Here is a 26641-nt window from a genome sequence, read left to right as displayed (position 1 = left end):
GGGTCTCCACCACCTGATGCCCGTGATTGGCAAGAATAGGGTCTGTGAACCTTGTGAGGATAAGTAGTATTGAAGATGAATGAATTATTTTTTAAGTCGCACTTCCCAAGTCATTGTCATCATTATATCTCAATGTATAGCGTTCTCATTATCGTTGCACTTGAGTGCAAGTTTCGTCTCAATATATTTTTTGTTGAGCAATGGCATACTTAACTTTCAGCCGAGTATAGAAGGTTCCTGGTGAGAAAAGTGTGGGGTGAGGGTAGTATTTTGCTTACTGTGTGTGCAAGTACATTTGTGTGTGTGTGTGTGTGTGGGGGGGGGTTTCGCCTGGCTGTTGCTCTTTGTTAAGTGTCATGAAGAAAGTGGAGTATAGAGGAGGAGCCAACGGTCAGGAAAAGCCCCTGGGGGAGGTTTGTGTCGACCACATGCTCTGGTTGCTGCTCCTCTTTGTTATTCTGATGGCCTTTCAAGAGGCTCATGCAGTGTGTGTTTGTATGTGTGCCAAAGAGAGTTTGCAGCACATGACACATAACTGTCAGAGATTTCCCATCTGCTTGTTTTGCATACAACGAACACAACATAAGCCCTAGAGATGAACTAAAATAAACAATTCTTATCTTAAACTGAAGACCAAAACACAGCATATGATTATGTTTTTAAAATGATGATTTAACTGTATAATGGCAGGAGGCAAATCCAGAATTGGTTGCCAGCCAATCAGAGGAGACGGACAACCACCATCCATTGCTTCCAAGTGTCTTTTATGCTTTTTTGACAGTTAGCATTTACCAAAGTAAATATTCTCTAAACAAGGCTTGTCTTACCGCGATAAAGAAATCCCCCTAAAATTATGTTTGTACAGTAAACTGAAAAAAAAAAACATTACATAATTGCACAGAATAATATTTACTTATACAAATCCAATAGTACAACTGATTTTATCTTACTGCCACACCCCGGCGTCACAAAGTTCCAAAGTTCCGAATGAGCAGGTGGTCGCATCCCGCTTCCTCGTTGTTATTTGTACATTAAAATTAGCCCTTTGCACAGCCATCATGAGTTAAAACAGATTAATTGTTATCGTGAAAATGGCAGTTTAGGATGGAGTATCAATGTAAACTGCTCACCTTTCAAGGAACCAGACCCAGTGGCCAATGTCCTGTATTACAGTTTTTTTCAAACACTTTTGGGACTTAATTTTCTAAGATGCGAGTTTGGGCCTTGCTTAGGACACACAGAAAGCCTGCCATTTAGATGATTTAATTTGGAGTGTCTCTCAGACCAATTCCTCTAAGAGAGTTTAATAAATTTAGCCAAGCTTTTGTATAAAATGGCAACATAAACTTTGGCATTGATGTCTATCATGAACTTGACATGAAAAGTCTCCAGAAAAATTGTCCAGAAACTAAAGAAATCTGTCATTTTGTTCATTGCCATTTGAAAATTGATTGTTATTAGTCACTGTTACATCAAAGATCATCTCCAACCATTCCAAATACGGTGGATTTTCATTTTTGCGTTGGCGGATTTGATGTCTTGCCAACAAAAGCCAGGGTCCGTTATTCCTGCGTCATTAGTTCCGAGCACCTGCGAAGAGTGCAAAGAAGCTGGAGGGACAAGTGAAGTGATGATGTGAGCTTGGGGGGCTTGTCAGAGAAATGAAGAATAAAATGAGGTACTACCCCCCACCCTCTCTCGTCTCGTGTCCCTCCCTCCTTTGACGTCATTGACTGAAGAACACAAAACAAGATTCTCGCCGCGTATCTCTTCAGTCCGCGTTCACATGTGCGGGCTTGGCGCTACGCTGGCTAACATCGGATCAAAACTTGCCCGTCACAGCCTCCCCCAAGCACTCAATTCCACCACTCTAGACCAATTGGAATTTTACCCTTTGATTCAAACTCCACAGATGTGAGAGGGGAGCGAGCTGAGCCCTTTTCCATTGGCTAACAGCACCCCCCGGCCGGAGAACAATACCTTCACCACAGAGTGGGAGGGTGGGCTTCAGTCCCACGTTGACACGCTGTGACCTGGGAGAGAAGAAGCCAGAGAGCTGCTCAGCACCGAGGTTTCAGCACTTGGACAGCTCCTAGCTACATTTTCTGAATCATGCAGACAGCAAATTCAGTCCAGCTCACTCTGGAGTCGCAGGAGAAGAGTGCTGCCATACTGCATCAGAAGCAGCTATTTGAGAAGTTCTGGAAGGGAACCTTTAAGGCGGTTGCCATGCCCAGGCCAGAGAGTGTCATTGTGGCCAGCATCATCGCACGGGCAAGGCTGACTCGGTGAGTAGGTCAAAGTTTGAGGGGGGAAATTACAATATGGACGTTTTGCTTGAATATGCTTCAGTGTGGATGAAAACAATTGTCAAATGAAAACTTGTCTTGGTAACAAACAGGCCAAAAGTTGGTTTTTATTAAAGGCAATAAATTAAACCAAACTTGATGACACCACAAACATTAAGTGAAGACATTTTTAAAGGATTTAGCTCAGGTTTATTGACTAAATTCCCTAAAACATGGATTTCATGTTTCTCAGAGACTCTTATTGATATTTAATAAAAAACAAGAAATTAGTTTTTGTGTGCATCAGTGTTTATGCAAATAATTTTGGATTAAACTAACTCAAATATTTATTGTCCATACTGCTTATTCTCACAAGGATTGTGGGGGGTGCTGAAGCCTATCTCAGCCAACAACAGGAATTAGGTGAGGGACAGCTTGAACTGATTACCAGCCAATCGTAGGGCATAAAGAGATGTACAACTTACACTCACACCTAGAGGCAATTTAAAGTGTTCAACCATCCTACCATGCATATGTTTGAGATGTGGGAGGAGACCGGAGTACCCAGAGAAAACCCACACAAACCCGGGGAGAATATGCGAACCCCACAATCTACGAACTGTGACGCCAGTGCATCAACCACTCGCCTACCAGACCACCTAAAACACATCTGAGATTTTTGGAATTCTTGGATTTGCTTTGGCGCTTGACATGTTTTGATTTCTGGCATGCTACAGGTGTAACTTTCGTTTGGGGGACTCTGGAATGGCGCTGACACCCTCCATTCACTTCATCGTCAAATTAGACATGTTAATGACAATTAGTACAGCCCGTTGCCTGCACGCAGGTGCTCAATCATATAATGGGCCAGTTTAATGGCCCAGTTCGTTGTACACACATGTATTGAAACATCTTTCTTTTGTGTTACGTCCAAATCGAGCCACGCAGATTGTCAGTGTCACTCAACATGCATTTAATTTTTGTAGATCTTTTACTCTTTCAGGGACAGTGATTTGCTAGAGTGACACTTAACACCTTTAACCCTTTATCTAGCAAAAGACAGTGATGGACATCTAATTAATTTAAACTGGGAAGACTGGCCGTGAATGCTCATCTTTAAGGGCCATTGCTTGACGTGCAATTGCTGTACAACACTGGCAATGGCAGTCAATGGGAAACATTTGTTTACTGTGAGGGTTAAAAGAAAAGAATCCTGCAACCGGATCATGGTACGAGTAATTCTTCATAAGCATTTGACGCGTTTATGGTATCACGATTTAGTGCGTTGTGGCAGTAGTAGTAAATATTCTACTGCACCATTTGTATAAGGGATATCCTGTTTCATCCTTACCATCTGGAGTATATTTTGATATATTTTTATTGATCCACAGTTGCCATCTGCAGGAACATAGAGAAACAAAAACAAGCAGGAAGACCACCAGAACAACTATTTTGATATTTCTGCATTAGCGTTTCCATGTGTGCCTGATAAAATGGCAGCTAAATGAAAGTAGTTGGAGTTGAATAGGAGGACAGGAAAAGAGTGGTGTGTCTGTCTGGTCGGTTATAGCAGGAACAAGGTGCTCCTCCAGCATACCCCTTCACTAGGCTTGACAGTGATGCTGATGGTGAGCAGCGTACAGGGTTTCAAACAGTTGGAAAAAAACAGATCATTTCTTGTTGTTTGTAATGGACTCTAGCGCCATGATTAGGACTCTCCCCAGAAGAGTATTGTGTGGCTTTGTGTGCGTTTGTGTCTGTTTGTCAGGAGGCAATGTGCCCAACAAACATTCAGTCTAGGAGACAGAATGAGATGTTTCTTTTCTTCTGCTGGAGGGGTTCATATCCACCGAGGAGGACACACCTACTGTATTTCCATGACTATAAATCACACTTTTTTTCATAGTTTGGCTGGATCTGCTTTTCTTTCGGACCACCAACAGCCTCCTAAGTAGTCGTTTTAAGGCTATGGGTTATCTGAAAAACCTAGTATGTTAACAGATGCCCATTTATCCTGTTAGTTTTCATTTTACTATTGTCCCTTTAACATATTTTTTCTTGGTTTCCTATGAAATAATAAAATAAATAAAGCATCTAATACTACAGTGCGACATTCATTCATTCATCTTCCATACCGCTTATCCTCACAAAAGTTGAAGGAGGTGCCGGAGTCTATCCTGGTCAACCATAGGCAGCAGCCAGGGGAAACCCTGAATTTGATGACAGAAAATCACAGGGTACAATGAAACAGAAAACCACTCACACTCACTCATAATCAAAACCGTGTAGTAATCGAATCCAGACTCCCCACACCAAAGGCAAGTGAAAGAACCATTGCACCATAAGTAGCCCAGTGTGAGTTAGGTCATGTTTTTACCTCTTGATTCTGTATTCTTTGAGCTTCACCCTCACCTGGTGAAAAGTGGCATTGAAAGATTAATTTGCCAATGAAAGTGGACATTTCTTCTTTAAAAGACAAGTTATGTTGTCCATGTGGGTAAGTGAGTAAAAAAAACTAAATTAATCTCTTACAAAGGTTGGATGAGCTGACATTCTTGGTGGATTAGTTGTGTCTGAAAAGGCTTTAATTGGATTCTCTATCCTAGAATGCTGCTGTTTGAAAGCTTTTAGAAAAATAAATGTCTTCCAAATGCTTTTTGGAAGACATTTTTTAATGTAGTGGTAATTATGATTACTTATCTTTTTTTTTTTTCTTAACTGTCATAGAGAGGTAAATGAAATTGAAATGCAAAAAGCAACAGGCGCCACTAAGACAAAAATCCTAATGTGTGACGGTGCATTTCCTAAACATCAAAAACGGAACAACTTTTTCAGTATAATAATGAAGCTTTAAGAAGTATTTGCTTTCTTTTTCAAGACATTTCAATTGTATTGTCTACAAAAGGTGTGGCCAAGTCTGGTCCTGGAGAGTCCCTACCAAGTCTGTTTTCCATATGTCCCTCCTCTACCACACCTGAATCAAATGATCAACTCATCAGCAAACTTGATTATTGATTATTAGATTCAGGTATGTTGGTAGACAGAGACATGGATACAGACTGGATACAGGCTTTCAAGGACCGGACTTGGCACAACCTATGGTCTAAGCCTAAGGTCAGTCTTTTACATACCGAGTTTTAACCACTACTCTTCTTACACAGCTTTATTTGTCACAGAGACTTAAGCAAAATGAACAGAGTCACTAGAAAAAAAATCAGAGTTAGGCAAGTTCCAGATACAACTTTGCATTTTCACTCCATCATTCAAGACATGGCCCGAAACAAGAAGATTGAGTGAGCAAGAAAAGGAACACCATGTGCCCTGCTTCCCCTCTTAATGAAATGTCACGTCCTTAGCCTCTCAACCCAAAATATTTAGCTTAACTTTTAAAGATAAAAGTCATAAATCCTGACTTGAATAAATTCCTACTAGCAGAGGCAGTTTGAATCCATCACGGCGCGCAGTCGACCTTTAATTCACCCCGCTAGACATTTTGACGGCTTAATTTTTAAATAATAGTGAAAAACAAAAGGCCCCAAGTATATGGAAGCCACTTGTCTCCTTGAGGAAAATACTGTTTTGAAAACTTTTGTTTCTTCTCGTTCATCAACCTGATGATTTAAAGGACATAATGTCCTTTTTTTTAGCTATTTGAGAGTTCAAGGCATGTAACAAAAACATTAGTTTTTTCAAAATGTGTCTTTTTTTTAATTGACAGTGTAGAAAATCTAATAACAATCTTAATTTCATTATGATTCAAAAGCAGATGCTTACAAGCATATTATTTTGGTCCATTCATTCATCTATTATACCACTTATCCTGCCAAGGGTCGCAAAGGGGGGCGGGAAAGGGGCCCTTGGGGTGTTGGAGGCTATCCCAGCCAACTACGGGATTGAACCCTCGACCGCAGAACTGTTGTTGTAGTGCCAGGCCTTGCAATATTTTTGCAACTGTTTCTGTTTGTCCTTATTCTGCTGTTAGGGAAAAATAAATGTCATGCAGTTACGTTATCATGCTAATTTGATACTGCGATGATGTATATTACATTACTTCCAAGGTGATACCTAAACTTGCAAAAATAACCTCGGAGTGTATCTCAATGTTAAATAACTGTAATATAGCTAACATAAAACCTTGCTGATGGAAAGAGTGCAAGCATGCGTGTGCAACTATATTTTTTCCTGTTTATTTTTCTGGCTGACTGCACCGTTGCACATTTATGTAAATGCAACAAATGCCTCACGATGGTTCTTTGATGTTCGATTTTTAAATCCTATTGATTATGGTCTTGGTGCGATCTCTTGTCAAGCTAACCTGTCTTTGGCTTTCCAAATTTGTAGTCTTAGTGGACGTAAATAACGTTTTTGCATTATTTTCCTTGAGTTTTATGGTTCTGGAGCACAAATGAACAAATGTACGAGAGAAGTCGCTATAACGAATTGGGTCTATATAGAATTGTGTTGGGGATATGCAGCTAATTATAAAATGTGTAATTAATGACTTTGGCAGATGAGCTCATTCCTATGGCTTGCTATCATTTGATAGAAACGACATCCCTAAAGTTTTGCTTTTATGCTTCCGGCTCAAATGGAAAGACTGTTATCGCACTTCTTCATTTGGAGAAAAAAAAATGAAAGTCTCTCTGATAGCCACTCAATTAAAGATTTATTTCCAGCCATTCTATTTAAACAGAATGGAGAGAAGATGGAGCGAGTGTGCCGGGAAAGAGAAAAGCTTTGTCTTACTGCTTGTCTTCGAGATGCTTTGAAATGAAATGCAAAAACTGATTAACGACAGACTCTCACAGTTAATGATTTGTCTTTGATTGGACCTTTATGCAATCACCAAGTTATCATGCAGAAGGTGTCCTATTGTTATTTCTTGAGTGGGAATATGTCACTATCGTCTGTGGAACTTTATTACACAAAAAATATAATTGCATATCCATCCATTTGGCTCATTGAGACCGCTGTATTAAAGGAAAAAAATCAATTCGTGAAAGCTTTTAAATCTAGGTACATAAAATTGTACTAAGCCAGGGGTGGGCAAACTGGTCTTCAAGTGTGGCGTGCAAGATTTTGTTCCAACGGATCCAGCACAGACAGTTTACCCAATAAGGTTTCTGCAGAAACAAGAAGCACCTGACTTATTGCCCTTCTATGACACCAGATTTGAGAAAAAATGTCCTCTTGATGGGGTTGGATTGATAACCCGCACTCACTGAGTCCCTTTATGAAATAGTTTAGTTCCACAAAGCAATACAGGAAGGCAAACATTTTGTTTGAAAGTCTTCGATGCTACTGACAGGTTTTTATGTGTTGTTGTCAACCTGAAGCTTAGATGAATACAATTTAGGTGCCAGAGATGGCCAATGATTGGTCAATGTCAGGAGTGACCTTTAGGTTTGGTTTGAAAATTTCAGCTCATAAAGCATTTGCACTTGTTGACATGAAATTTGTCGGCTATGCTCAACTAAAATCACAAATATTACTCAACAAGCCATGCTTGGAAACCCAAAGTATGCCATTTTGCTTTGGAGCCGCCATTTGCCAAATCTCATTCAAAGACTATTACTTTTATTTTTGTTTAGTTATTCAATGAACCTATTGTGTGTGGAAAAAGCCATCTAAACTTGATCCAAAACAAGAATGCAATGAGGCATTGATGCTTTACTTGTTCTCTTGTCCGTATTATTAGTGTATACTTTCATACAATAGTCTTTTTTTCGCATTTATCTTGTGAGTTTCAAGCAGCTATGTAAGAATGTGCAAAAATGAATCTATGACATAACAGTTTTTCTCTTAGAGTGTGTGTGTAGAGGTATTTTAACTAGGCAATAGTTTGGGGTTTTATTTACAAGAAATCCAGATTGTGTGGAAGCGATGCATTTTATCAGGCATCAAGTTGACTTTGTCGGCGTCCTCTCCGGATTGACACATTTAGCCCGGCCTCCTTCGAGCCAACAACACCTCATCATGCCGAAAGCTAGGAGATTAGCGAGTAATGTGTTATTGGCCAAGGAAGCGGAGAATGAGGAAAGAGTAGGAGATGAGTGACAGCTCACCGGCCTGATGGCGAGATGAAGCCACTTTGACAATGTTGTTGCTATTGCTACTCCCTCAGATAATCCCGCTTCATGGTTGTGCAAGGGAACCATATTAGGTTAATTAATAATGTTTTTACCATGTCACTTCCCAACTGTACCAAAATGACACTTTTTACAAGCTTTAAGGACTAAATCAAGTACAAAACTGTCAAAATACCTATTTTGCTCTGACATTATACTAATTCACAATATAAACTAAGATAAAGTACAAAATAATGTGTTCAAAGGAAAAATAAAGTAATTTCTAATCTTTTGAATGTCACTCATCTCATTTTCTGAACCGCTTTATCCTCACTAGGGTTGCGGGGGGTGCTGGAGACGATCCCAGCTGACTTCTGGTCAGCCTCCGCACCTGGTCCGTGATCCCCCACTCCAATGTGATGTTTGTTACCACACACTTTGCCCCTTGTGAGGATAAGCGGTACAGAAAATGTGTGAATAAATGTTCCATACATCACCGCCTCTGACCTACACAAAAGCAAAAGGACAAGGAGGAATTTGTCGTGCCCTGGCCATTTCCCAGAGGTTGTTTATTTCCTCCCGGGGAGTGAAGGGCAGCATTTGAAACCAGCCCCAAGACAACCACCAAACTCCATACGCCCCTCTCGTAGGACCTTGACACTCCCCGGCACTTAAAGAGTAATGAAATCATTCAGCGCAAATTGAATGAAGCTCCTTTCCATAAAATGATAATGGACTCCTTACACCAGCCCTCTAAATAACAAGGCAAAGCGGCCTGGACCAGATGAGGCAATTTGTTAACCGACTATGTGGCCAAGGTCGTGCATCAATTATCGATCAGCACTTTGACAGCATGCTAGGGGACAATGCAGTGACCTATGGCCATTTGTCCCGATGGGATCACAGCTTTACTGGTTTCATTGTGCCAAAGACTCTCTTTCAGTTCATCGGTTCCTGCCCGGGTCAGTGTGGTTTTTCTCCGGGTACTCTGGTTTACTCCACATTCTAAAAACATGCATGTTAGTCTGGTTGAACATTCTAAATGAGGTATGAGTATGAGCATGAATGGATGTCTGTCTCTTTATGTCCTGCGATTGGCTGGCACCCACACAAGTGAGAACCCACCTGGAATCGAACCCTCAATCTCAGCACTGTGAGGCAGACCAACTAACCACTTCCTCACCGGACCGCCTAATTCTTAATATGTCATTCAGTTTTTCAAATTACCTTGTTGACTACTAATAATGGCAATATAAATGTCCAATCCTTTTATTGCTGCCAATAGCACTGAAACATGATCATTCCCAGTAAGCTATCCCAGGTGAAATGAATTGTCGTCATTGGCAGCAGATGCGGTAATGGATAAATTAGATTTGTTTTAAATATTATGAATCTATTGTTGGCATACCTGCATATGCAGTAAAATAACATTCTTTCAGGCATTTTCCAAACCATTTATCCTGGCAAGGGTCACAGTGGGGTGCTTAAGCACATCCCAACCAACCATGGGCACTTGGCGGGGGACACCTAGAATTGGTGGCCAGCCAATTGCAGAGAACAAGGAAATGGATTGCCAGTGAAATTTATAAAGTTTAACCAGCCTACCCTGTATGTTTCTTGGATGTAGGTGGAAACTGTAATTCCCAGAGAAAACCCACACAAGCCCAGGGAAACCATGTAAACTCCACACCGGAAGGTGCGGATTTGGGATTGAACCCTCAACATCAGAACTGTGAGGTCAATATATTAGCCACTGGCCCATCACCCATAAAATAACAAGATGTTGAAAACTATAAGCATAAATACATTTAAGGGGTAAATTACTTCCACACAGAAGCAAGTATAAGGAACACCATATAATTGGACCGGGTAATGATGGGCGTTCAAGACTTTAAATTGGCTACGGTGTCACATGCAGACACACACATTGACGTTATAGTATTTCCACATGGAAGTTTCCTAAATTGTACTCCTTTTAATTGGATGATTTAATTGCTGCCAAATTATTTTTTTCCGATGATTCGATGGAAGTGTTATTTTATTTCCCCACACTTCACTTTGCAGTTGTGATCTCTGAACTGTCAGTAGGGTAAGTCGCCAATTAAACAGATATTCCTGTGACCGTAACATAATTGGTGTAACTTCAACTCCACTGTGGACGTGCGTGGTGAAGACGAATATGTAAGTGAGAGGGAGCGTGTATGTTTGTGTGTGTGTCGTGTGTGTTTATGCTTTATGTTTTTGTGTTAGCGCAAAGTAGAAGGAGTTTGTGTTGTAGTGGTTTAGGCATCGGTCTAGTAATATAAAAGCTTGTGCAGCTGTTCTTTTTTAACATTTCATTTGATCAATAAAGTGGTATCTTTACTGTTGAATGCATCTAATTAAGAAATCAGGTTACATAATTCCCTTTTTGACATTTCTGGGTTACATGCTGTTTATTTTGGGTTATATCATGTTGTCCATGAGTCACTTCACTTTCTATTGACTTCTCAGACAATTTCTGTGAACTTGGTTCCCTTCCTGGTAGTTTTTTTGGACATTTCTGGGTCACTTCCTATTGATTAGGAGTCACTTTCTATAGATTTTTGTTCACCTTCTACTGATGTGGAGTCACTTCCTTTTAAATTCTGGATGTTTCTGGGTCATGTCTTGTTTATTTTGGTTCACTTTACTTTGATCTTAAGTCACTTTATTGATTTTTGAGCATTTCTGGGGGCTATTCTTCTTCAGTGTTACATTTGATACTGATAGAGTGGCATATTTTGTGCGGGCAGCACATACATGTTATGTTATAGCAATTTTTTTTGCATGCACAAAACCCACATATACTTATGTACATTGTTAAAACTAAAACACATCTGGAAGCAATTTCTGTGAATTTAAAGGAGTTCAATTTAGGAGTACACCAAATCAGGTCTGCTATGTACTTTTAATGTTAAAACCTTTAGAACCCACTATAATTGATCCTAATTCGAAAAAATTAAAGGGATTTATCATTGTATCAATGCCCCAATAATGTTTTGTATTTTCCTCTGTATCTTATTTTTTTTAGAATTAAAAAAGGGCCATCAATGGTTCTGTGAGCCTTGGAAAAGGCCAACCAAATTTAGAAAATAAGACTTTTAATTTACTATTTCTAATTTCTGTTTTTGGTCCACATTATATGATTCTTTCATACCATTCTTATATTACCAATAATAATATTTCTGTTAAAGGTACCCCAAGAAAACTCATAGGCACGAGGAGATTATGAAAATTCAAATTAGAACGCAGGGACAGACACTCGGCTATGTTTATATTTATTTGAAAAAATAAATATTTTTAATTCATTTATATGTATTATTTCTGCCCACTGCTACAAAAAAAATCTAATGCAAACTAAAATGTGCATCCATTCGCTCACATAAATACAGTCTAAACAAATTCCTAAATTACGAACCCCGGAGTAGTGAAACGAGTAAATAATTCCTTTGGATTTAATGTCGGGCATTTTAGGGACAGCCATACACCATTGATGTATGTGGGTGTTGTGAGATTGAATAAAATGTGTTTTTCCTTTTGTGAGACGATGGCGTTAAAACATCACAAGGCACGTCGTCAAGTGTAATGGTGGGGAGACAAGGCAGCTGTCGGCTCCACTTTGGGAGACAAAAGCCGAGCTAAGCGAGGAGAAGCAATGATGCGGCATACCTCCGTCCCAAGTTTCTCCGTTTTTCGTTGTTGACACCCTCAAATCAAAATTCTTCTCCAATGTCCTCCTCTATGCTTGTGATTCACCGGAATTCTCAAGGTGACCCTCATCAAGGATGGATTTTAGGGATATGGGGGGGGGGGGGGGGCAGAGTATCTAAAGAAAACCCACACAAGCCCTGGGATTGAACCCTCAACTTCGGAACTACGAGCCGGATGCACTAACCAATCCACACCAGACCGCCGCCTATGAAATACTTTTTTAATGAATATAAAATTAATGTAAACATGCTTTATGTGACATACTAAAGTTTTTTTTTTTTATCAAAGTGCCATTAACAGCAATAAACGTCCAATTAAAACTGAGAAGACTGGATGTGAATTATATTTTTTTAGTGCCCATTAAGGGTTAAAAACAAATGTCCATAAAAGGGTTACGTGCACATCTTTGGCATGTAGTTAAATGTAGTGTGTCAATTTTGGAAATTGTCCTCGGAGTTGACTTTGTTTTCATTTCCCTGTCGCATCCGCTCACTAAATCCACCGCTGGTAATAAGATAGGGAAGACATCACAAAAAGACCCCTCTTCCCAAAGTGCAGCGCTGAGCCAGGGGCGGGAATTGTTGCACTTCAATCAGCAGTCGAGGCAAAATAGAGAAAACGGGACACCAAATCCACACGGTCAACTTTTGTCTCGCTTCAACAAAAGGATGATCCACTCAAAGTGACTTTTATTTTTTTTTCCTTTTAGTCCAGCGACGAAGACTGGCCAAACACCAGACGACAATCATAAAGACAAGACCCTGGAAAACTCCAAGGTAAACTCCATGCCCAAAACCCATGATAAAAGTGTTATTTTCTATAATACAGGCCAATCAAAATATCATAATCAAGACGATGCTTTGAAATATAAGATAAATACATTTACTTTTAAATCAATACAATGCATTTTTCCATTCACTAATCTTCTGTACCATTTTTCCCACATTTGACGCGGGGACAAGTGGTTCAGAAAATGAATGAATGTTGTTTGGTGTTGTGCGGCATCTATATTAAACTTTACGTGACATAAGATGCTTCTTAAAAATACATTACATTCAAAATTCATTGAAATGAATGCTTTTATTGAAAACAATAAAAATATAGTGTATACAATATTAAGAGGAAATGATTGCATATAATAATCCATTAATATTGCAAAATTATATTTCAGCCAAGCGACGTTGCCCACATTAACCAGAGGAAGGGCAGTACTGTTGAGTCCACAGTTCAACCTGTTGCCAGGAAAAAACATCACCGCCATGGCCGACGTCACCATCGACGCCATCGCCATTGCCGGGCCATCAGGTGAGTGACCTTTGGGCTAAAGTTTGGAGACTGCAGAATTTATGAAAATGAAGAGATGAAGAGCAATGTTTGTCTCATGAGATCTATGTCTTAGAGACAAAGAATTAGCTTGGTGTTTACTTAATCATTCATTGTTTGTTTTCCCCTCTAAAAGGAGTTATCCCATATCATTTTTTTCACTAAAAGAGATCATTTTCTCCTCTTTTTTGGTTGAAAAAGGAACACAAACAGGAATATTTTTACCGTGTAATCAAATTTCATTTCGATTTCTTAATATTTAACTAATGTACCATAGGTGTATGATCACAAAACAATTATTTACAGCAAATCATCAAAACAAACTTGACTTTTGGCACTGAAACACACAAGTACACATTTCTGCATCCAGGAGCACATGCACATAACCAGTGTATGTATGTGTGTCTCATTAATGAGTGACAAAGTGTTTTGATTAGCGTCAGCAGCGACTCGGGCTGCCTCAGCCTAATCACGTGTAATGCGTCGGGGTGCCTAATGCTCTCAAACTGCCGAGGATGCTCACCAGGCTCATTTATTAAAAAGGCTGCTTATATTTTTGGAAGCACGTTGTAGCTTCACCTGTTCTTTGGTCCACAGACACCACCATTTAGGATTTGCATTTTACATTGATTCCCCATTTGTAGCAAATGATTCATTGTAGACTGAAAATCCTCAAAACAAGAAATTGTGATTGTCCTTTTCATTCATTTTCTGAATCGCTTCATCCACATTAGGGTCGCTGGTGGTGCTGGAGCCTATCCCAGCTGATCCAGGAGTGGGGCACACCCTGATTTCAGGTCACAAGGAGACGGACACCCATTCACGCTCACACTCATACCTTAGGGCAATTTAGAGTATCCAACCAGCCTACCATGCAGGTTTTGGAAAGTGGAAGGAAACTGGAATACCCATAGAAAACCCGCACAAGCCAAGGGGAATATGCAAACTCCACACAAGAAGACCGACCTGGGATCGAACCCAGGAACTTGGAGGACGACACACTAAACACTGATCCGCTGGGCCATTCTTTTTTTTGTAAATCAATTTTTTTAGTGATGTTAGACAACAGATTTTTTACTCAATCAATGTCTTTATAAAAAATAATATTCATAATATTTTTTATTTGTCTATTTTTTATTTTATATTCGTAAAGATGGTGCTTCATAGTTCTGAGATCTGGGGTTCAATCCCTGGTGGGTTCCAACTTTGCTGTGTGGAGTTTGCATGTTCTCCCTGAGCCTGCGTGGGTTTTCTGTGGGTACTCATATCCCCAAAACATGCATAATAGGGTGGGACATGCTAAATCACCCCTTGGTATCAGTGTGAGTGTGATTTTTTTTTTTACATTGCGCCTCACTATAGTTTTATGATGCCATGTTCATTGCCAAACTAAATCATTTGGTACTAAGTCTTCCAAAAACACAGAATTTAGTGTGCAAAATAGTGCGGGGGAGTCAGGCTTCTTTTCCATCATCATTGACTGCTTTACGGGGATTATCGTGCTGTTGCCGACAGATCATCTCAAATACACTTGAGGATAATCTCTCTTATGATTGTTTGGGGCTGGCAATTGTGAGGATTTTTTTTTCCTCCTCATGGGCGACATTCTGATTCATTCGGTGAGTCAGGAGGATTAAACGAGATGGAGGCTGAATGCTGTTGTTTGTACGCTAATTTGCAATATTTGCATATGGAATGTGTGTCGTGTTACGAGTTCTTGTGAACATGATTAGGATTTGCTGTAAAAGCTGTAATCACATTGTATTTAGACTTACAAAATCATATTTGAAAGAATTCACCAGAACTTTGATTTTGATTTTCAGGTTTTGAAGACAATTTGAGTTTGAAATACCCCAAAATACCTTTTTTAAGTTCAAGTTCCATTTTTGCTGAGCTTTTTTGAACACTCAGATTCTCATTATAATGAGGCCGATTGAATCAAATTTGAACATTTACTATTTAAACTCACACTCTTCACTGTAATAGGTTTTGGTAGGAACCGGCATGTGAAGATTTTCTTAAAATTAGGATTTGTATTATTCCAATACGACTTCCTTTCTTCCTTTATTGGTTACAGCTTTTGATTTACTTCATTCTTTTAACTTGTTTTTTTTTAAATGGGGCAGCAGTCTTTAAACCAAAGTTTTTTTTATTGCCATATTAATTGAGCATATTTCATATTTCTGTTAGTTTGACTGACTTTTTTTCTTACACTTTGCAGTGTTTCATCAGACGAGAGGTCATCACCATGGCCAAAATGCAAAAAGAAGAAGAAAAAGTTGCCACGGAAAAGGCACAGGAGGAGGTGATTTACATTTGTAACTTGTATGCTGCATCCTTTTTTAAACAAAATAATAATAATAATAATTCCCCTAAACTTGGTATTATTTTTAAAATTCAGTGTTTTTTTTAAATGTGATTTCATTACCAAAATATTTCAACATTTATTTCAACTATCTTGCAAAATTACAGTTGTAGTTGTAAAAAAAAGGTGTAATATTCCATGCAAGCCTATTTTCTGTTCATACAATTATTCATTCATTCACTTGAATGACAATTGGCATTTTTTCACCAGTAGTATTAGATTTAATCCTTGTAAAATGTTTAACTTTTTTTGTCAAACAATAACTTTTTTATTCATTTCAAAAACATATATTCTAATATTAACTATCTAAATGTATACAAATGTGCAATTCTTAAAATATGTACTTGTTGCTGTACTCGTACTACTTTACCATTACAAAGTAAAACTGCATTGAACCTATGCAACAATTGTATTATGTCATTTTACTGTTAACTATTGTATTTATACTCATTCATAGATCACACTCTTCCAGCCCATCTCCACTTAAAAAGAAGAAAAAGAAGAAGAAAAGCACCAAGAAAAGCAAGCGGCATCGGTAAGCTTGGCCTTCTTGACATCTTATCATACATCTTACAATTAACTTTAGAAAGTAATCAAAATTTCTCATTATTCCTTTCAGATATTCCCACAAAAAGTCCAAGCGTGGGTATGTTGAATGAAAATTTTGCATGGTAATGTTACAGTGAGGCTATATTAAAAATTCCGTCATAGCGAAGGTTGAATTATTGATTCATTTGCTACTTTCCTTATCACAACAAAAATCACAGTTAGATATCATATATTTATTTTCGGAATGAGCCTATAAGACTATTTTGGAGCTAAAAAACTTTTTAAAAAGGCCATGGAACTTTTGATGACCAAAAAATAAAGCAGTATAGTAGTTAGTTATGCATGTGGATGGAATGAAAAATTAAATATTAGTAAAGAAAATATTTAATCATTTTCTTTATGATAATTTCAAGATAATGTCTTCAAATTAAACATTTTTAAAAAAAATTCTAAATAAATAACCCAATTGGGCAGTGGTTATTCTGATTGACTTTGTTTGGTCCATCAATTTTTTTCTCCTTTTTATTTTCCAATGTGAATAAATAATAGAATATTTACTGTGTTTTTTGCATACAAATGAGCTATCAATGATCAGAATAGCTATCAATTCAGTAGTTGTTGGATTGTGTCAGACATAACAACCCTCAAAAGTACCTGTAAAGCTTTATAAACATGAATTTTTGGTGAAATCAAACCATGGTTACCCTAAAATGAGATGTGTGGTCATTTGTTTTCATGCTGCGAGCTAGTGCGCATTAGTAATGCTTGGACAGGCTGAAATGGAAAAAGGCAGTGTGAAAAAAAGACCCGATATGACCAAAAAAAAATCTGCTTTGGGCATAGCACTGAATGTTGTCTGAGGCAGACAGAGATATAAATGTTTGACTCTTTTGCAAATGATTAAGCTGTGTTTTTGCTTCCGGCAGATCCTCAACTTTGAAACATGAGAGAAAAAATGAGCGCAAACGCAAGAAAAGGTCAGTCTGCAGAGCAAAACTGTAAACGTTGTAAATTGACATTTCAACATGTGAAATTGATCCTCACATAGATTGTTCTAATGCGTAGAACATTGAGCTTTTTTCGCTTTGGAATACTAGGTTCCTTCGTCTAAGAATATTACAATTTAATCAAAATTTCATCTAATATCATTTGCAAAGTCTAACTTTCTTTCGGAACATCATTTGACTGTGGAATTTTTCCATCCTTGATTGTTTTTGCCAATTTTCCCTTTTTTCTTGTAAATACTCATTTGTTCTTTGAGAAAATCTAAACATTTTTACAACAATTTTGACACATTTTTTTACACTGCTCAGCTCATGCTGTAAACCGACCCCTTGGAGTTTTCCATGGGTGGTGAAGCCCATATTGCCTTTTCAAGCTTTGCCCTACCGTTTTTCAAATTTGGTTTATATATACTCTTATCTTTAAAAAAGCCATGTCATTTCCAGAGGTAAAAATTAAGTCTTTCCTTGCATACTGGTTCTTTCTTCAGCTCCGGAACCAGATCACGTCGAAAACGCCACCATAGGAGGTCAACATCGGATTGCCTGGACAGGTAGGGAAAAGAAATACTTCCTTCAACCCTTCATACATTCCAAATATTGAAGCTAAAGTCCAATACATAGCAGCGCAATTGATGGTTTGGCCATTCATGAGAGTGAGTTGACAGCCAAGAGGTTCTCATTTAAAGATGTTATCGCTTGATGACCGATAAAGCAGTGGTGACTCTTATCACAGCGGCGCAGGAAAGACCTTCAATATTGCCAATTTTTTCCTCTTTTTTTCGCTTGTGGTGAAACGTATATTCAATCGGCAATTTCCTATTAGCAGTACAATGTTAGTTGATTTTTTTTTTTTAGTCTAAAAGGATTTTCTTAATACATTGTTGCAACAAAGCGCAAAGAATTTAATTTGGTAAGAATTGACTTTTTTTTTTTAAATCTGCAGATAGCACATAATGCAAGTTAAGGATTTTATTTTTGACTTTTTCACTTCCTTCTTTTTGAAGACATTCTGCTAGTACTAATCACTCCCGTGACATGCTGGATACCAAGAGGACAACTGGCAGCGTATCCAAATTAGTAAAAAAGACGTCCGTCCTCACGAGCTCCTCCGTAAGTACATTTCGTTACCTTTTTTATTTTTTTTATTTTATTTTTTTAAAACAAGGCAGTGCAACAAAGGAATAGATATCAGGTGGTAGGGGTCAGGATTTATGTACAACTGGTACTTTTACTTTTTGAGTTGAAAGATGCAAGTCTTAAAATTAAGCACATTCACTCAGAAATCCTCCCGTCACAAACAGCGAAATAATTGATTAGATAAGACGTCATTAACAATTCATCGCTTAATTTAGCCTCAACGAAATATTTCATATTTGAAGAAAGAATGAATGACAGGAAAAAGATTGTGCATAAATAGTAAAATAGAGGCAATACGTTTTAAACATGCATTTTTCTGACTAAATAAATGAAATTTTCACAAAGTTTTGGTAACAATTCATGTAATCCACACATGCAAATAATCCAAACTACAGAGAAACTAGTCACTCGCAATGCTCTTATATTTTGGGCCAATCCTACATACAAAAATGGTTTAATCCTTGCAGGTTCAGTGGGCCTTTTTTTTTTTTTTAAAGAACTCCAATCTTCATTTTCAGACTTTTATCTTTATCATCCTCACCCATCATTTGCCCGTTCATTTTTCCTTCAGCTTGAATTGAGTTTGCCAGTATGATATTCAGAAAAATAGCCTTATAACATAATTTTCCCACCTTTTCCAACTTTTCCGACAGCCTAGAGTAAAGTCTGAAATTCTTCCTCAATTTGTTTTTCTTCTCCTCTTTGGGAGTACACTGAATAAAACTGTTAGATGATTGAAATGATATTTGGTTAGTATATTCTACAATATTTTGTCACAAGGTTGGTTAGTTAAATTTAATAATAAAACAAAACAGGAAACAAATAACCCAAAGTACTGCTCCAAAATAACTTCCATTTAGGCCATTAATTGTAACTATTTGCCCGGGATTGTATTATCAGCCAGAAAATTAATTATACAAATGGTGCGAGCATAGGAAGCATGAACGTCTTCTGTGCGACAAACATTTAGTAGGAGTAATCAGGTTTTCTAAATCCAGTATGCAAATGGATCACTCGCTTCACGTTTGCTGACTCAGTGACTTGATTGGTCGCTGCTAATGCAACACATCCATCTTGCTACATCAGACAAACAAAAATGAATTAACATACTGGTGATTAGGACTGATTATAGTTTAGCATTAATGGATTTTTTCTTTTTTTTCTTGTTACTTTCTTGCTATACTTATTCATGATTTTTTTCACTTGTAATACCAATCACCTCTAAAACAACAATACATCCTGTTTCTTTTTTGTTTGTTTATTTAGAATATCACACCTTTATTCTCAGAACTAATGGACCATTTTTATCTTATGATATTGCAATTTTAAGAGTCATTTTAACTCATCTTATCACACACTTTACTTTCATAGAAAGTCACTTTTATTCCTTGATATCATGCTAATAGTTTTTCCTGACAATTTTCTTTCAAATGTGTACTATTAAAGTTTTTTTCACATTAAGAAAAATATTAACAGAAGATGTGACCAAAGCTAAGAAAAATAACTCACATTAGCCCATTTATTTTCAGAATTGAGATTAATCGTTGTTTTACTTGTTAGAATCCATTAAGGTTGCCACACAGGTCTCAAGATCTAAAAGTGATTTCTCAGAAAATATGGCCATTTGAATAAAGTTATCCCATTTAATGGTGCGTTGTCTTGCCTAAAGTCATAAAGGACTTTCCGTGCGTCCCCCCCCCCAAAAAAAGGTCCAAGTGATTCTGAGTGATTGTCTTTTTTCTTGCCAATTTTCGACTCTAATGATGCACTTATGTTGCCCCCCTTTTTCTTACACTTTCCCCACTTAAGGAGGAAATCTTGATTGGTAAGTGGATGCTGTCCCACAGATGGAGGGATGTTCATTCTAGTCTAGCCTGGGTCCAGGCTAAGCTATTGGCATTAGGAAAGGGGCTCTGTCATGTCTTATTTTGAAGGCTCTCTTTAGCTTACACCTGTGGCACTTGGCCCTTTTTCTTTTCCACGACGATAAACCCCAATTTTGTTTTTCTGACGAGGCTTCTCAGCTGGCCCGTATCTTCTCTTTTCTGCCTCTAAATGGAAATGGTAGCCTGAAGATCTTTCTTTGTATACTCCTTTGCTTTCCGTTCCTTTTAGAAACAGTGGTACCTTGACTTAAGAGTGTCAGAGCTTGATTTTTTTTTTTCGTTGTATGCCATTATTTATTTGATTTGATTTTTTACATAAAAATATATTTTTTTAATCATGCATCTACAGATCAGGTACCAGTACTCCTACTCCAAACCTCAGTCCCTGTGGTATGCATGCTTTAAATTTGACAAAGTTGTTGAAAGTTCCAACATCCAGTTCTAAGTTGCTGGGTTGCAGATCAGTAATTGAGGCTCCAATCAAGTACCTCATCTAAACACTTCACTCCCTTCTCAGAAATGATAGCTATCACTTTCCTTTCGATGCTTAGTTGGAACCTATCCCTTACCTGGCCCATCTTCACTTGTAGTGATGTAGAATTGCTGGTTTGAAATGTTGTTTTCTTCATTTTTTTAAGATGCCAGATTTTATTCCCCCCATTGTGGCTTGGATTTGCCAAATGGATATGAAAGGTTCATAGTGTAATTGTTATATGAACATGAATGGGAGAAGAAAAAGCAAATCACAATTGAAGAGAATTTCGAGGACCGCTCGGGCAGTGTCAACTAATAGTACAGAGAGTCCATATGACATTAAATAGACACCATACAAACACATATCATGTTCATTTACCTATTGTGGCACGTCTTGGAAACTATTAACCGCAATAAACAACGTAAAACTGTAGAAGTATTTTCAGTTTTTTCAATGGGGAAAGTTTATTTGAGATAGGAGTGTTTGCTTTACAATGACGGTGAGTGAAATGATTTGACTCATAAGTCAAGGTACCACTGAATGTGTTTTAGAATAGAACGCTTTATCTTCGCTATTCTGACTGCATGCCTCAAATTTGCATGTTGTCTTATCAGCGTTTCAAAGTTTGTGGAATATATCGATTTTTATTTTTTTTGGTTAAAGAAGACATTTTCTTATGTGTATTTTCACGAGAATATAAACATGACTTCACAGTGAGTCTAACAGCTAGTAAGCGGCGTGTATCAGTTCATTAACTCAGTGGTAATTGTTAGCCTCTTTTGTCTGTCAACAGACATATTCATCAAAGCTTTTCCAAAGACGAACGTCGCAGCAGGTTGAGCGGTCCCACGACTGCGACTCCGGCAATGACACCTCCTCGCCACCGTCCAGTAAGAGGAGCACGGCCAACAGGAGTGACGTGCTGCAGAGGCGGCACACATCTTTTCCGTTGGCAGATAAGGACGGGGTCTCAGACTCGGGGAACTCCCTGACCAGCTATGCATCTTTTGGCAAATCCAATGATGAAGACGGTTTGAATACTGCTTCACTTCTCAAGAGGTGACTTTAGTTGACTTTTTCAGACAAGCACTTCACTTTATTTATTCACCACATGTATTAATTTCATATCATTAAAAAAGACAACCCATATCAGGTTATGTTTTAAAATGTTATGATACAAAAAATGAATTATATATATTCCTATATGCAGTGGTACCTCTACTTACAAAATGTATTCATTCAAGAAATGGTTTCGTATTATCAATAAAAAAGATGGCCCATATTGGAAGATTATGTTTTACAATGTAATGATACTAAAATTTAATTATATAATCATATATACAGTAGTACCTCTATGTGGTATCATAAAATTTGCCAAAGTAGGGACGAATTTGACCTGTAAAAGCATCTATTCCTTTCACCCATTGTAAGATCTGCAATATTAGTCTTGAAACCTTTTAATAGCGATAAAAATATATCAATTTTTGATTTTTTTTTTAATGCATTTGTGTCCAACCAGGCTCCTGGTACACTGACCATAACAGAAATATTTACGAAACAAAAAAAAGAGAAGAAAAGTATTTATATAACATTAAAATACCCACCCTGCCTATTGTCTGGTCATAAAAATGAAAGCTTTACCTTGAAACAATATGCTTTTCTTCACAGAGAACATGAGGTTTTGAAAAGCTCTCGCTATTTCATGGAGAAATCTCCACTGAAGTCTTCCAAAGGGCAAATGAGCTCTAAATGGCATCACAGACACCGTAGAAGCAGATCATCAGGAAACTCCAGACACCAAGGAAGACACTCTTCAAGCCCTTCACTGTCATCTGCCAGGTGAGAAATAGCTCAAATTGGCAAATTAGTCAACAAAATGGAATAATTGACGTGTTATTAGCAACGTATTAGATTTCTTGGGAGTGTTGATTTCTTGGTGGTTGTCATTGCAGCTGCTCCTCGCGTTCACACAGCTATTCGCCAGATCTGAAGTGGAGGCGGGGCAGCTTGAGCAGTGTGAGCTCCAGAGGAAGCTACTCAAGATACAGATATCGCAGGTAATTGGGTTTTTTTTCCTTTTCTTTCTTTTAACCAGTAAAAAAAAAAAACAATTGAAGCTGAGGCCTAATTTATAATGGTTTCCTGGCCAAGCAATCAGAATTGTAGAGTATTCATCACTAAAATGGACTCAAAGAGGAAAGGACAAGAACATTATTTTACTATGTTACTTCCAATGCATGTTCTTTATTTAATTTATTTCACAAATGCCAACTGGCATTTTACAAATTTATGCAAAGCCCACTTATGTGTTATTTGATTGAGCCATGTCGCCCAACTCATGAAAATGAATGGATGGAAATCAAAATTTAATAAAACATGATGCAATGACCCCCTCAGGTTGCAAAAGCGAACGTCCAGTTCCAGTGAGACAGACACAGAGCACAAAGTCAGCAGGAAAAGACAAAGGTACAAGTCCTATTCTCCAATGAGGAAGAGGAGGAGGAACTCACCTAGTTATCTGGAAGCCAGACGCATCACCAGGTAATATCTTTAACATCATTTGCAAAAATTTCATTCACTTAAATATCTTACTATACTGGCAAAAAGAATCTAAGTGCTAAGTCTGCATGGTCCAAAAACTGCTCACCCATACATGGCTACCACAAGGTTTTTATGTGGGTTAAGTGAGGAACTCATCAACCATGTCCATGAATGTCTTGTGTGTGGGTTAAGTGGACATAAATTGAAACTGATTACTCATGTCTGAGTCATGTATGTAAGTGAGGACTGGTAGAAACTGGTCAGCCATGTTTTGGTCTAGTATGAGTTCTGTGGGCTAAGTGGGGATAGGTTGAAACTGATCACCCATACCGGAGTACAAAGAAATTGATAATATATGGGCTAAGTAGGCATTTTTTTTAGAACTTGCCCCACATGTCTGGTTACCCTTAAGTTTTACGTATGAGCAGATTGGGACTAGTTAGGAGAGCTCAATCGTGTTTTGATCCTGGATGGGTAATGTGTGGGACAAGTAAGCATGAGTAGAAATAGGTCAACCATGTTTGGGTGCAGTTGGACATTACATCAGAGCACAGGTATCAAACCAATTCTATAAAGGGCCATGTGGGTGGAGTTTCATTCCAACTGAAACAGCAAAGACAGTTTGACCAATGAGGTTTCTTCTAAAACAACAGCACATGCCTTAAATCAAGTGATTGCAGTTGCAAGAGTACACAATAATGAATAGTTGTTCACTTCACTACTGTTAGGAAAAACTGCACCCACTTGCCCTTTATGTGATCGGTTTGACACACCTGTGCGCCAGAGTAATTGATGTATGAAAATTTGCGTGTGTAACACTCTCATCTGTATTTTAGTTGGGTTATTTTTTTCAAACTATAGTGTAGCTGCAGGTTTTTGTTCCAACCTATTCAGAACAGGCACTTTAACCAATGAAGTTTCTGTGGAAAAAAACACAACTACTGTGTTTTGCTGAGAGGGGTATATTAAACAGCAAAATGCAATACTATATATTTTAGATTCTAAAGTATATACCTGTTATGAAATTGTGACACTTTGTTTAAACGCTTACTCTTGTTTGGCAAGGTTGATAAATGGTTAAAGAAAAAAATAGGGTTGTCCTTTTGTTAGCACTTAATTAAGAACGGTTTCTTGATTGAATGACCCGCAGCGCCCGCAAGAGACCCGTTCCATACTTCCGGCAAAGCTCGCCATGCAGCCGCCGCAGTACCAGTGTGACGTCTTGGAGCAGTCTGTTCTCGCGCTGTCGCCCCGGGAGCCCCGCCCCTTCTTCATCCTCATCATCGTTGTTTGGGAGCTTCATTCGTGGCTAGCTGTGGCCATTGGAGGCAGCAGGCCATCTGCCCTTTGTCCACTCCACTTCTGGATTTTGGTTGGAAACAGCAGGGAGAGACTGTTTGCTACCATATTTATTTGATAACGATTCTACCTTATTTGAATCATTCCAAAGTCTTTTTCAGGGATTTAAGTTCTATGTGCAATGTTTGGGCCTTGCGATAGGCAGGCCTTCAATTTGGAATGGTCCCTGCCTGGTGCCCATAGTTGATAGGGATACGCTCCAGCACCCCCTGCAGCCCTTGTGAGGTTAGCGGTATGGAAAATGTCAGATGGAAAACTAATGCTTAGAAAAGTTCTTATTTGAGCCACGGAACTGGGATTTTTTTTTTAAAACATCAAATTAAATTTAAAAAGGAATATTTCAAAAATATCTCAAATTCAGTGATTATTATTGCAGTCAAGTAACAACCTTTTTTAAATTATATTACGTTGCTGTCAGAGAAAGAACTCTCATGATTTTGATAGATTAAAATGTAAAAATCTCATCCGCATATTTCAAGTACAAAAACAGATTGTGCGGTTTATCTTAATTATCTGAAAAGTGTAGTGTCTGAATGACTATATTTCCCAAAGAAGCCAAATGGAAATTATCAGCATCGTTCATGTGTTGAGAGCAATTGAATATTTAATATAGCTTCTCCAAAGCACATCCATATTTATTGCTTATTTCAATATTTATTACTTTGTTGGAGTGGTCAATCTCTCTATGCAACATGTCCATTTCTTGTTACAACAGAAGCTTATGTAAATAATTCATTGCATCTGAAGAAAAGAAAACTCACTATTGTAAAATTCAACAAAACCCGAAGGACTTGTTTTATAAATAAATATTGGTCAATGTTATCAATGTGAAAGAATGTTCTACCTTTTTCTTGCAAAATTCTTTAAAAACTCGTGTTTTGAGATATGTACAGAGGAATTATGTGGCCAAACTGTTCAATTTGTGCCAATGTAAAGATGGAAAGAAATTAAGGAATATTATGTTCTATGTAAGACTTTATTATTATTGAATGATATGTTCCCCAAACCCTAACAGCCAAATGTTCATCCATCAATTAAATGGAACTTGTTTTTGTATTACCAATGAATGTTTGAACCACATTCTTGAAAAATATATATAAAAGATTGTTTGCCCGGCGACTGAGTAGTTATTGCGTCGGCCTCACAGCTCTGGAGTCCTGGGTTCGAATCCGGGTCAGTTCACCTGTGTGGAGTTTACATGTTCACCCTGAGCATGTGTGGGTTTTCTCCGGGTAATCTGGTTTCCTCCCACATTCCAAAAACATGCATGGTAGGCTGATTGGACACTGTAAATTTCCTCTATGTATGTGTATCTGAATGGTTGTCCAACTCTTTGTGCCCTACGATCGGTTGGCCACCGATTCAGGGTGTCCCCCGCCTCTGGTGGCCCGGAGTCAGCTGGGATAGGCTCCAGCACCCCCTGCGACCTTAATGAGGATAATAGGTTCAGAAAATGAGATGAGATGAGAATTTGAGAGAGCATTTTCATTGGCTTCCGCGATCATTACGGAGTGTAAACGTGTTATGTGAGCCTGCTGGGTCATTTTGTAACGCTTGTTCCCAAAAAACATGAGCAAAGCTTCTGGTTAATTTTAAAAATAAATTAAAAGGTTTCTTTTACTTGTCAAACGACTGATCTAACTTGAATGTGTTGACTCCTCTTCTATTCGGGCCAGCTTGAGTCACTCCAGTTGAAGGTTAAGACGCTGTAAAAAGTGTCCCCTCCTGCAAGTCACACATCTTTAAATCAAATGCTTTTTACGTGTTTTAATAGGAGAAAATGGCTTTTAGCGAGTCAATTTGATGATTTGAAGTAGATGGTTTTGACAATTTGAAGTTTTTTGGGCCATTTTAGGACTTTGGAGAGTTGTTGATGGGTAACTTTTTACAGCCTTAGCACGCTCCTTTGGCCTT

General features: G+C 38.1%; 1 protein-coding gene across 1 annotated transcript; it reads left to right on the top strand.

Annotated features, from left to right (window-relative positions):
- The first annotated feature begins 1761 nt into the window (after positions 1-1761).
- Positions 1762-25843, top strand: srrm4 (serine/arginine repetitive matrix 4). The gene is made up of 14 exons (XM_077715932.1): positions 1762-2288; positions 12798-12864; positions 13260-13393; positions 15633-15716; positions 16234-16311; positions 16396-16422; positions 17252-17302; positions 17818-17880; positions 18334-18439; positions 21621-21886; positions 22496-22666; positions 22780-22884; positions 23225-23368; positions 24519-25843. Exons 1-14 carry the CDS (start codon positions 2113-2115, stop codon positions 24679-24681), a joined length of 1635 nt encoding a protein of 544 aa, XP_077572058.1. The 5' UTR covers positions 1762-2112; the 3' UTR covers positions 24682-25843.
- Positions 25844-26641: the final 798 nt, after the last annotated feature.

Source organism: Stigmatopora nigra, chromosome 4 (genome assembly GCF_051989575.1).
Source record: "Stigmatopora nigra isolate UIUO_SnigA chromosome 4, RoL_Snig_1.1, whole genome shotgun sequence".
NCBI classification, from domain to species: domain Eukaryota; kingdom Metazoa; phylum Chordata; class Actinopteri; order Syngnathiformes; family Syngnathidae; genus Stigmatopora; species Stigmatopora nigra.
This window is presented reverse-complemented; position numbering and strand designations above follow the sequence as displayed.